The 12377-nt window shown below is 40.2% G+C and overlaps 1 protein-coding gene across 1 annotated transcript in view; it reads left to right on the top strand.

The window, feature by feature from the left end:
* itfg1 (integrin alpha FG-GAP repeat containing 1) overlaps positions 1-12377 on the top strand; it is a 169716-nt gene that overhangs the window by 120545 nt on the left and 36794 nt on the right. Inside the window, exon 14 of the mRNA XM_005802501.3 lies at positions 2911-2989. Coding sequence (XP_005802558.1) covers positions 2911-2989 — 79 coding nt within the window. The remainder of the gene's footprint in view (positions 1-2910; positions 2990-12377) is intronic.

Below are 12377 nucleotides of genomic sequence, written 5' to 3'. Positions count from 1 at the left end.
TTAAAATAAGCTTTAAACAAGATTGAGAAAGGGTTCCTAAAACGACAATTGTAAAAGGCTTTGCTGTTTTTAAAAATATGAGAAGAACTGAAGCAGAAGACAAAAACAAAATAAGAGAGTAAAATAAGAGTTTCCTCTGGGGTTTTGTTTTCTTTTAGCCTTCCTTCTCTGAGTGGTTAAGAACGGTTCAGATCAGAGGCAGTGGCATCGTCCCATGTCTCTCTGATGGAGAGCTGTGGTTGCAAACTGTAAATCACAGTGATTTCTACACACACCTCTGTAAACCAGCATCCAAACACCTTCGTCTTTACATCACCGGGTCTGTTTGCAATAAAACAACGTTGTTGGATTTTATTTGATAAACAGCTGGAGTTTTTCCTTCTTTTTTTTTAAACACTCTTGACATTTGAAAATGTACTTTGAGATGTGTTTATTAGTCTGGGATACTTTGACAGCTGTGATCTCTACTGGGACTTACAGTGGAGTGGATTTTCTCATAACTTCCACAAGTTCCTACTCCCCCCATCCCATCTGTTGCGTAGTGGTTGAGGTATCAGAGCCCTAAATCATGTTTACATTGATTATACTGGGATACAAAAAATATATTTTTTAGAAGTTCTCTGTGTTTTTTCAATTGAATTAGGACTATTTTGCACAGCTGAATCCAAAAGTGACATCCATTTTTCTCACTCAGGTCAGATTTTTATTCTTTTATTTGTGTGTGTGTGACATTATCAGTTCATTTCCTTTAATAATTCTCATCCAAAAGAGATTTTAGGAGAAAAAAAAATGTTTTCGAAAAGAGTGTATTAATTAAATGCTACAAACTTGGATTTCTGCAAATTGAACAATAAACACTGATAAGGGTAAGTACATATAAATTGAACATTACATCTTCATTGTTTAAAATTCTCCGTCTCTTCTCGGTCCTGATGGAGTCTCTCCTCCTGCTCGTCACTCATTGATCCAGATTATCAGCAAACTGATCCAGATGTGAGAACAAGTCGTGCATTTTGAAGCTGATGTTGCTCCATAGTTCAGAAAGTTGACCTGATTGAGCAAAACCAATGGGATTTTTGGATTCAGCACATCACCATGACCCTAAAACAGTTGAAAAGCCCCAGACCATTTTTTAACTGTTGACCAACATTATCTTAGTAATCGTTTCATCTATCAATTGTTCTGGCGATTAATCGATTAATCATGTGCTTGTTTGATAAAATATTAGAAAAGCATTAAAAAATGCAATTGAACAAATAGTTAAATTCTATTTTTAAACAAAAGAATTTATTGTCAAAAATGCAATAATATAGAATTACTTTAGTATACATGTATCAGCAGCTAAGAAAATATGTCTAAAATCAACATGTGGAAAGCTCGGCCCTTTCTACTTGACTCAGAATCAATAAGGTTTAGGGCTGATCCGTTCAGTAGTTTTTCAATTAACCAATTAATAATTTGAAATTTGATAGCAGAAGGTGCTCAAGTGGAGATTTTTCTTACACAATGTAAACCAGGAGAAGCTAAAATTATTCCTAACGGTTGAACATATTTACAGACAAAGTTGTTTTGTTGTTTTTTTTATCTTAAATGCAAAACATTTATATTTTTGTAGTTTTGGCTTAGTTACTGCTCAGACTGTGTTGTTGTTTCAGTAAATGGCCTTTTTTTGAGTCTCTAAGTTAAAGTCGACAATCTTTTCGATGATCAACTAATTATGATTAATCGTTTCAATTTGACCACAAAACCAATCTTGAAAGTGTAGATACCATTAAAAAGCGATCAAATGCTAATGAAGTTAATGTGTTGGTTGAAACCTGCTGTTAATATCTGAGAGAAATCAACACCTTGACTTCCTTAGCTTTTGTTTCTTAACTTTCTATTCACTTTACGACCTTAAATGATTACTTTTACTGCTAAATTACGTGGTGTAATGATATAATAACTGTTGCTCAGATTGCCCTCGTTGAAGAAGCTCTTATTTTGAGCTTACTTGGCACAATATTTAGCAGTCACAATCATTTTCGGTCTGTGTGCAGTTTTCGATGAAAAGCGCTGAATGCTTTGCTGTGAGACACGTTGTATTTATTGTGAAAGCGCTAATGGCCAATTATCACCTGTGGGGGTGGACAAGCAGGAGAAATAAACAGGTAAAAAAAAAAAAACAGCATCCGGCTCTGTTACTCCTCTCCCAAAACCTTTCACTGGTGGAGAAGTCCTTTGCAAAACACATTATCTATGACATCAACAAGAGGCTGCCGGTTGTTTTGCTCCCCTGTCTGTCGACTCTTCCGCCTGCTTGTCTAAGTGAAAAATATGATGAATGCGGTAGACGAGTGGAGCTCGCGGCTGCTTTAACTCCTATCCTCTCCCATCCATCAGCCCCGCTCGCGTCTTTCTCTTCCACTGTCCTACCCCTCTTCTTCTTAGTCACACCTCTCGTCCCCCTTCACGCGTTCAGCCCGTTAGTCTTCTCCTCAACGCTTTTCTCATCTCTCACTCTCTTTTCCCCTCGTCTGTCTGGTTTTTTTTGTTGTTGTTTTTTTTTTTACCTCATTCCTATTCCTCTCTCACCCAAAGCGCCGCCGTGTCACCGCATAAAGGGCCGAGTCTTTCCCGCAGCGTGTCTGCGTGTGTGACGGGCTCGTGATTAGCCGATGGAAAGCGAAGGACGACTCGACGGGTCTCCTCATTCCTTTCCATCCTTTCATAATGAGGAGATGAGACGAGGTCTAACCATCTACCCCGCACGGACACGCAAATGTCACAGTCGTTTATAGTCGGGCAGGTTCAAGCCAGCTACGTCTGGCCTTTTGCGTTTGCACCTGTGATGGTGAGAAGATTGTGTAAAATGTCAGAAATGTTCAGCCTTTTTTCTTTAAATTGTGTCTGTGTGTTTTATTTTAACAGCCGTTTGGTGTGAATCAGCCAGGCCCTTATGTCATGTACACCACAGCGGACTCTAATGGCTACTTGAAAAATGCCTCAGGTGAGCACTTTTCTGTTTTTAGTCAGTATTTTTTAATAGCAGCTCTCGCTCCTCGTTTTAAACGCCTCTCCTCAGTGAGGGAACATTGGCAAGTAGCATTTATTTTCCTGAAAAAGATTCTGCCTCAGCTTTTTTATGTCACCGTTAGACTGGTCTCACTGCAAAAGCACAAAATCTTACCAAGTAATTTTGGTCTAATTTCTAGTGCAAATATCTTAATAAAGTACTTATTCCACTGGCCGATTATTTCACTTATAACAATACATTTTTCCCATGTCATAAGTTAACAATAGAACAAGTACTTTTTCATCAGTACGAAGAAATTATTTACTTAAAGCAAGCTTCTATATCTTGCTAAAATGTTACTTGTAAGTTAGTTTTGTCTTATTTTAAGTGTACTAATATATTTGCACTAGAAACTAGACCAAAATTACTTGGTAAGATTTTGTGTTTTTGCAGTGAAGACAACACGGGAAACAAGAAGTGTTTTAAATTAGGGCTGTTGCTTGTTGTATGATCAGTCTGTTCCCGCAAAAACGGTTCAAATTCATCACTTAGAGCCCCAAAGGAATTGCTTGTATGGTGATATAAGTGCAGATAATGTTCTATGTGTCAGGGTTTATCATTATACCTAACACAACACGAGTCTCAGTCTTTGTTGGAATGGTTGATGTTTAATCACAAACATTGATTCTCGTATTGTAAAGGATCAGGGGTTCTGCTCCCCTGTAGGATTAACACTTCCTCGGCCTCTGAAGATGACAAACACTTCCACATCCCAGCTACATGAGAGGACTGAAGGATACGAAGGTAGAGCGAGACAGATGTTGGAGTAGATAAGACACGACGCTGAGGACAGCAGCGCATTACACCGACACTGAGGAGCGCCATATTAGCTCCACCCAGCCTCGCTGTTAGACTGTGGGAAGGACACAGAACTGATGAGGACAAGATGCACTGACAGCCCGGGGTCAGAGATATATATAGTCGTGCGCTGCATAATCTCACTCTGTCAGATTTGGTTGTTTCATTTGTCTCTTGGCGCAGCTGGGGTGGATACATATTTAAAGAATGAGTAGATGGATCACAGTTCAACATCATCATTATTTCACTCTCCCTTAGACGGCTGTAATTGTCGGGATGTAAAACAGACTTTCCTAAGAGGGACTTTTAGTTCTTCTACAAGCGCCAAATGTACAGCGGACTGTTTTTTTTTTTTCTATTTATTTATAGGTTTTAAATCAGGACAGATTATTTGCTCTTCAAGGTGTAACATATGCAGTTAACTGGGCACTGACGGCCACAGCGAAAAGGGAGGGAGAGGAGGGGTGGGCTTTTACCGCCAGCACCCACGCCTACTGCAGAGAAAATGGACAGTAATTCAACATCCCACGGAATGTGGAGGCAGCAGAAAGTCACGGCTAGCTGAAGTTGGGAATTGCAAAAGGCCAAACCTTGGTGGAGATTCGCAGAGGGAAAGACTTTAGTGTTTTTTCACTGCGTTAAGCTCTGACCACAGCCTAAGATTCATAAAGCCGCCTGCAGGGATTTGCTGCCATTCAGTCGCAAAAGCTTTACCGAGGTTGGTCCACTCGCAGTCGCCATGCCAATTCATTCCCAGGTGTTGGATGTGGTTCAGGTTGTGTGCAGGCAAGTCGAGTTATTTCCAGCACCAAGCAGGTATACAATTGTTGTCTAGTGCATAAAGATTTAACCCTTTATGTCCTAAATTTAAAATCTCTGCCTGGATGTTATTTTAATTGCGCCCAGTTCTTTAAACGTCCTGTGGGTAACTATATTTGCCCATTTATCCATAACAACTGGAACTTTCAATATCTATTTTTGCAACTTACCATCTATTAAAAGAGCAATCTCAGATTAATTTCACTCCCTGCTGCAGCAGGGAGTGAAATTACCATAATAACCTGATATTGGCTGAAAAGCACAACGACTCCCCTTTCTGAAACCGTTGGAATTTTTCAGATGGCACCAAATGTGGCAGAATTACGGTACTACAAATTTGGGTCAGTTGCTGGCACTCTGTTTAGGACTTAAAAGTTTAAAATAGTCCTTAACCTTTTCTGAAACAGATAAAAATGTGAATTTGGGCAAGGATTTTTTGTGGGAGGGGGCAGTGTGTATAAACTTAGAAAAGCACAATAAAGTGTATTGGCAGCTAGTATTATGGGAGCCAAGAGCAAACGTTTTCCACATCTGCTTTTTCCCGATGGTTTTCTCGAGATAACGAGAAAACAAGGTTTGTTTTCTCGAGATCAGGAGATGATTGGTGTGCGAGTGATAAACCCGATTCCCAGTCGGCCATGTTTGTTTATGCTGAACTTGCGTTTGGTCTTGAGAAGTTTTGCGAGACACCTGGATGTCGGTGAGTGAAATCAGTTAGTGTGTGGCGTGTCGCTCCTGCCTTGTGGCTGAACACCACACACTGTACGACCAAACCGGTTAACCCTACGATGTTTTAGCGCCGAGTGTGTGGTGGCAAGTTTTGAGAATCGGATGACAACTTTAAAATCTTGCTGTGTAAACCAAAAGGTATCCCTTGGATTCTCTGTGCTCACATTTTCTGTTTTTTCTGGAAAGAAACGTATTAATTTTAAACACCTCTTTGTTTTAAATGCTGTCCATCATCAGACCCACTTATATATATATTTTTTTTTTTCCAGTTTCTAAACAAAGGGCGCAAAGAGAGGAGAAGAGTTGCCAATGGCTTTGCTGGCACAAATCCCAAGACCCCTAATTTAACAGAAAGAAAGTGAGACGAGGGAACAGTGTGGGCGTGGGTGTGGATGTGTGTGCAGTAATTTAAAGTGTATTTATTCTGTAGCTTGTGGGTCAGGAAACAGCTCCTGAGAATGCCAGAAATGAGCAATGACAGACTGCGCACACAAACACACACTATAACGTGAGGCTCTTTACTGGGGTCCAATGTTCTTCACTTACCCTTCAACCTCCTGAAGGGAAGAAAGAGCAGAGAGGAAAGGCAATAAAACACTTGGAGAAAAAGGCAATAAGAAGTAAGGAAATAGCTGGTATACCTGAAAGGAATTATAGGTAAGGGTTAAGAGTTAGAGCATTAAACAAAAGATAGTGGTAGTCTGAATAAAGTCATTTTAGTCTCACGAAACTTCAGAAAACGCACTGATGGCACAAATCTGCTAATTACCATACCCACATATGCTGGTACATTAAAGATATGCAGAAGTTATAATGTCATCCTTGAACATGCAAGAAAGGTCAGCATCAATCCTGTAATACTCCGCATCATGTCCATGGCCATGTGCAGTCTTTGTCCGTAAAGTGGAACTCTTTAAATGTGACTCGATTTCTTGTGGGCCAACCTGAAAAATCTTTTCCTCTAGGCTTCCATGGGTGGAAAACATCTCCTTGGTTATGCACCACAGCTACCTGTGGAAAATGATTCTGTGAAGCTGACAGTTTCGGGAGAACAGAGGTGATGGTGTTGGGGCAATTTGCGGCTTTCACTGGGCCGCCATTTTCTTATTCCTGATTCACAGGAAGAGTTTTATGACAATTTTTGTTTTTTGTCCCAATTTTCCTTTTCCAACAATCTTAAGGATGCATCGATTATTGGGATGACTGAAGATAATCTTAAGAGAAATTCTTGTTGTGTGGGATTATTCATCGTGTCTGGTAGCCTTGGCCCGATATGGCTTCATGTGGGTGTGGCCTGATGTCCGTTGAATGTGACGTGTAGCCAATCAGAAAGCGAAACATGAAGGAGAATCCAAAATACACAGACAAAACAACGTCCATGGTGCAGCACAAAGTCCGGTGGATGTTGTAGGATGATTAGCCTTCTCTGTTAAACTATCGCCATTGCACCTTAGTTGGCCTTGCTTGTTTACGCTTTTCAGATTTTCCATCGACATCTAAATGTTGGTGAGTGAAAATCAGTTAATGCATGGTGTGTTTCTCCTGCTGGGTGGCGCAACACCACACACAGTACAACCAGACCTGTCATACCGAGGATATATCGTCAGGTTTTGAAAATCAGCAGACAAATTTTAAAATCTTGCCATGTGAACCAGGCATTAGGGCTTGTTTCAATTATCTTTCTCCACGCAGGCAACTGCTGAACTTAAGTTCTGGGTAAAAGTGAGTCATTTGAGCGAACCCCAGCTGTCTCTGATACAAAGATACAATGCTATCACATTTTAAAGATTAATTCAAAAACAAGCTTGAGGTCTTTTCTGTGGAAAGGACATTTTTTCTTTCCACTGTCACCACATTCTTGCTCGCTACGGATTAATGCACAATGCATCCAACTGGACTTCCTTAGACTTTACCAAATTAGCATAAAAATCCAAACCTGATTGCCCTGTAACGTCACTTCTTGGTTTTCTCCTTAAACAAAGTACCTCACACATGACATTTGGAGCAAAGAGCTGCTTTCTTCCAGGTGATTGCGTGAAATCGCATCACCACCTCCCGTGTCCATATGTGCTCTGTTTGTCGCCCAGACTTTCGCATCTGGGCGTATGCACTTTGTGACTTTCTGACTTTGCGTGTGCAAGCGAGTGTGGATGTGTTTGCTGTACCGTGCCTCTTACTAAGCAGGGTGGATGGATGAGTCTGGACTGTGCTTCTGACAACACCACACCTCATTATCAACAAAATCCTGCTGAGACTCCGAGAGGAGGGGGCTGGAAGACCAGCAGGTGGGATTGTGGAGATGAATGGTTGATGGTATTCATTAAGAACCTTTTTAATGCTCACTCTCTTGTACTGTGGACACTAAATTATGCTGAGCAGGAAAAAAACACCGCAGGGTAATTCTTTCAGGTTCACACATGGATGTGTAGCAGTCACCTATGGATTTAATTAAATTTTAGGAACTGGAGAGTTTTCCACTTGTTGTTATTATTATTATTACTATTATTTACCTTTTTTATTTGCTGGAAGTAGGTCAGCAATCAATCTTGTTGAGTTTGTTGAGACTGATGTGGATTCAAGTAATCAAAAGCCCCAATCAGACGTGGTTCTGCAATGTCTCCTGGTTGACTCAGATATAAATAGATAACCCTAACAACGACCCGGAACACCTTACTTTACAAGCTGACCTCAGATCTATATTACTAGATTTATACGCAGATAAACTGCTAGTAATGTCAATCAGCTGGTATGGACCACCAGCAGGGGATTCTTGCTGTTACGTTGGTGCTCCTTCCTCTAAAAAACATTTTCTATGGAAGTGGCTTTGTCTCCATGTCTAGATCCTGTGCAGCTTCTCATTATTTTTTGGAACTACCTCAGGGGTGATTAAATCCAGACTTAAAACAAAACAGACTCAAATCACTGGCGAATACTCTGTCAACTGGATCAGGCAACCTGCAGCAAACAAATATACAGCAAGATTTTGGAGACAATGGCAACTTAATAGTGTGTTCAGACCGAACATGATTCAAGTTTCAGAGCTTCTGGTTCACATGCAAAGTCTATGTGGAGATGCGTCTAGGGCGCGTTGAAAAGTCTCCTGATGCAGTTTACATGTCTTGCGCATCGCATTTTGATGCGTTTTGTGCATCTGTCGCTGCTCGATTTGAGAGTTTGACTCATATGAAGCACATCCTAAGCGGCAGATACTAGATTTGGAAAATCTGAAATTTTACAGCTGGATACTGAGCATCAACTAATCAGAGAGACTCTGCCATGTGACGTAGTGAGCTGTAGCTGGTGACCTGTTAGAAGATGCAGGCACCAATGCGAGTCACCGGATTGTCAAACTGGGCTCGGGTGAGACAAAAATACCGCTGGAAGCGACCTTCGTCAGCACGCAGCTCCCGGAGCAGGTGGTGAAACTTCCCAAACTCGGAAATCCTTAGAATTATCAGGTGAATTCAAACACGGTGCAGAGGTGCCCAACGACGACGTTTTCTTGCTTTCAGTAAGTAAAGTCAAGCCCCTCTCTACTTCATCCGCAATTGTACGCCAGAGACAGCGAGAGGAAAAAAAAGTAAGATCAAAAGGCTCCACCCAGCGCACATCTTTCTCACACTTTGCTCAGACGTACATCTGGAGCGATTTTGATCCTTGATATCAACCGTCTGATTTAAAAGTAAACATGCGTCCAACTAGAGACGCTGGACGCCTTTTTGACACACACGAGTTCTGACTGCACACAGCATAAGGGCAAAAGGTCAACATCGAAGAATCAACCACAGCATCCATCTACGTTCCTGCCAACATTCACACCAATAGAGACGCACCCAACTTGGCTAGAACTGAACCAGACATTAACCGGCTGGAGTTGATGTCTTGACAATGGAGAAGAGGCTCAACATATGCCACACCACAGTCTGGTCTTTTTTTGTTGGAGGAGAGACTTTGCAGGAGTTTCTTGTACCTTTCCCATCCCCCACTTTTCCTGGCCCCATCCTGCACCTCAATTTTAATGCAATAGAGACACTGAGGCGAGGGGAGACTCTGTTTACAGCAAGCAGCGGACTCTACATCACACCACCTGCAGCTCCAATTTTGATGCACGTTAGGCATGCAAACCTGCATTGACTGAAAATTGAAAGCAGTGCTGAAGCTCTCTGTATAATTTTATGCATAGTTTGTTCTGAAGTGACCAGGAGGAAAAAACAAACATCTGGAGACATGTACTTTGTTATAAATATCAGTGTATAGTTTTACTATGTTTAGCTGTACCTTTACATGTTTCCGGTTCAGTGTTTGAGGATTCACACGATGGAAGTCTGGAGGAATTTTTTTTTTAATCTAATATTCATCAGAAGCTTAATGCTTGATTATTGTTTTAAATGTCTCGTTCAGTATGCAAAAGCTACAAAAAAAATCTGTATTCAGCACATTCTCACTCCAGTGCTTGTATAAACCTCATTATTACACAGAAGAGTCTGAATGACTGTTGCCTTTACAGATGTGAGAGACAGGCATTAACAACCCTTAGCAGTTCATTATCTGCCTTGGTGCTAAAACTTGGTTAGAGGTGTTGAAAGGAGAGAAACAAACATTTAAGAGAAACAAATGTTCAAAAAGGCAGAATAAAACATGAAAACAAGTCGCGTTCATTTGAAGGAAAACTGTACCAGCTAAAATCAATGTTGAGTTCTCTGCAGTCCTTCCAATTAGTCTAATGAGTTTGTGGGATTAGCAGTGGCCCACACACAACACACTTCATATCTAGTAAAATGCAACCACTCATCAAAACTTCAAAAAAAAACAACCAAAAAACAAATCTCAATTCAAAACCAAGTAAACAGTAAGTGGTACCCAAGTCTCAGACTCTTTCATTGCCAATTATATGAAGCATAATCTCTAAGCACATAGGGAGGATTTAAAATCTGCAGGTAAGATGGAGGAGTAGGTGGATGGGAGAAATGCATTGGGTTGAAAGCAGAGAAAATCAGGGGGTGTTGAGGAAGGGGCTGGAGGTGTAGAGTGGACGACTGCAGACAAAAAAAAAGCACTGGAGAGAGAATGAAAGTGGAATATAGGAAACCATGGGAGTCTGGAGTAGCAGAGTGCATAGAGATCAGGGGGGAAAAAGCAAAGAAGAAAGAAAATATCAGAGTGAAGGGAGGGAAAAAACAAAAAGAGGTAACTGTCCCTAGAGATGCTGAGAACGACTATTGATCAGGCTTAGCTAGCTCTTCACTTCCCTGTTCTTCACTCGCTCACGCTGCCTTTCTTTTCCCCTTTAACTTCTCACCTGTTAATCTCTCCTCCAGCCTTTCTCAGATACAAAGGAAGGCCAGCAGCATGTTGAACTCTCTCTGGGGCTGGTTCTGTTCAGCCCAGTGAACAATCATCTTCTAAACATCGCCGACCGTTAGCAGTTAAAGGGCTTGTATGTTTTCCTACATTCAAATCTTCTGCTTAAGACAGAATAAAAGGATAGCCATTAAGGCCGTTTTGTGAAATACAGACCCATTCAATAAACTGGAATATTATTGGAAAATCCCATTTATTTTAGGAACTCTGTCTGTCCCCAAGTGAAACACATTACATTGATTAATTCCACCGAGGTGCAAGTTTGAAAGCCTTTATTTCTGTTAATTGTGATTTTCTGCTTATAGCTAATGAAAGCATGATGTTTAAATTTTAAATATTACATCAAACTAATAAAATATATATGTTTTAAAAATAAAGCAAAACAGAAATGTGGGCTTAATAAAAAGTATATTTAATCCCCGCTTAAAGATTATTTCCAAAAGATATCTTAATCTGACAAATAAGACTTTTCGGGATGTATAGTTTAATTTATTGAATGCAGCATTCCAAAATGTCGGACTGCTTTTAATAAAACTGCCTTCTCTTTTGGCACGATGAGTCATTGGTTTGCAAAATGAGATTATAACCCATCCTAGTAATAAAATGTTTGAACACTTGACAAAAATACGGCGGTTAAATAAGCAGATTGGTACTCGTTATTTACGAAGGCAAAGAAATGGTTTTATGAATTGCCTGTTGGTTTGTAGTTTGGTTTTAGTGAGAGCTGAATAGTTATTAGTTTGGATTGAGTTAGCTGCAGCTCATTATGAGCATCATTGTAATATAGCCAATGATATTTAACTTAAACCGCTCCAGTGCCATCCCTACATGTCTTTGAGTCATAGCAATCACGTGGATGATTGTTCATTTTCCTCTGTAAAAAAAGAGACTTACAATTTTCTAAGTGCAAGAACTTGTTCAGTGGCTCGTTGTTGTGTGCTGCCAGCCTATTAAAAAGGCCTTTGGTGTTAGGCGTTGTTAGGTGCGTGTGATTTTTGTTTTCAGAAAGCATTTCCAACCTCTTTCAGGCTGCGTACTTCTTCTGCTCTTTCTGCTTCATGGCTTTTTTGTGGATCCCATTAAGACTGCAGGCATGTTACGCGGACATCTCCGATCCAGAGTTAGAGTTGTTTGTTAGCTTTTACCTTTTCAAGCCTGATATGAGATGAGCATTGGAAAGGAAAAAAAATCTAACTTTTTGGCCCAACTTTTATTTTATTTTTTTATTAGTTAACATAAAAGGGTATATAATTTATTGTGCAACGGCTGCTTTCAGACTTGCTACAAAGTCTAGCCTTTTAGTTCAGAATTAATACATATTTATATCAAAAGCATACATATCATAAAGGTATTTAGATTCACTTCCACTTTCAGGATAACCTCTGAGATTTATTTTACAGTGTAGCTTACCTTTTTTTTTCCTTTGTCTCTTCTGCTTCAACAATTGCCATTTTTCTTAATTTAGTTCAATTTCTTCATTCAGATCTGGTTACTATGGAGACCATCGAAGTACAATGAACTCGTTGTCAAGTTGATGAAGCCAGTTTGAAATAATTTGAGGCAAAACGGATACTCTCATGTTGTTTCCACCAAACTCTGACCCCCATCGTCTGTT

The sequence above is a fragment of the Xiphophorus maculatus genome, chromosome 4 (genome assembly GCF_002775205.1).
Source record: "Xiphophorus maculatus strain JP 163 A chromosome 4, X_maculatus-5.0-male, whole genome shotgun sequence".
Lineage (NCBI taxonomy): Eukaryota > Metazoa > Chordata > Actinopteri > Cyprinodontiformes > Poeciliidae > Xiphophorus > Xiphophorus maculatus.
Note: the sequence above shows the minus strand (reverse complement) of the source record. Positions and strands in the feature narration are given on the sequence as shown.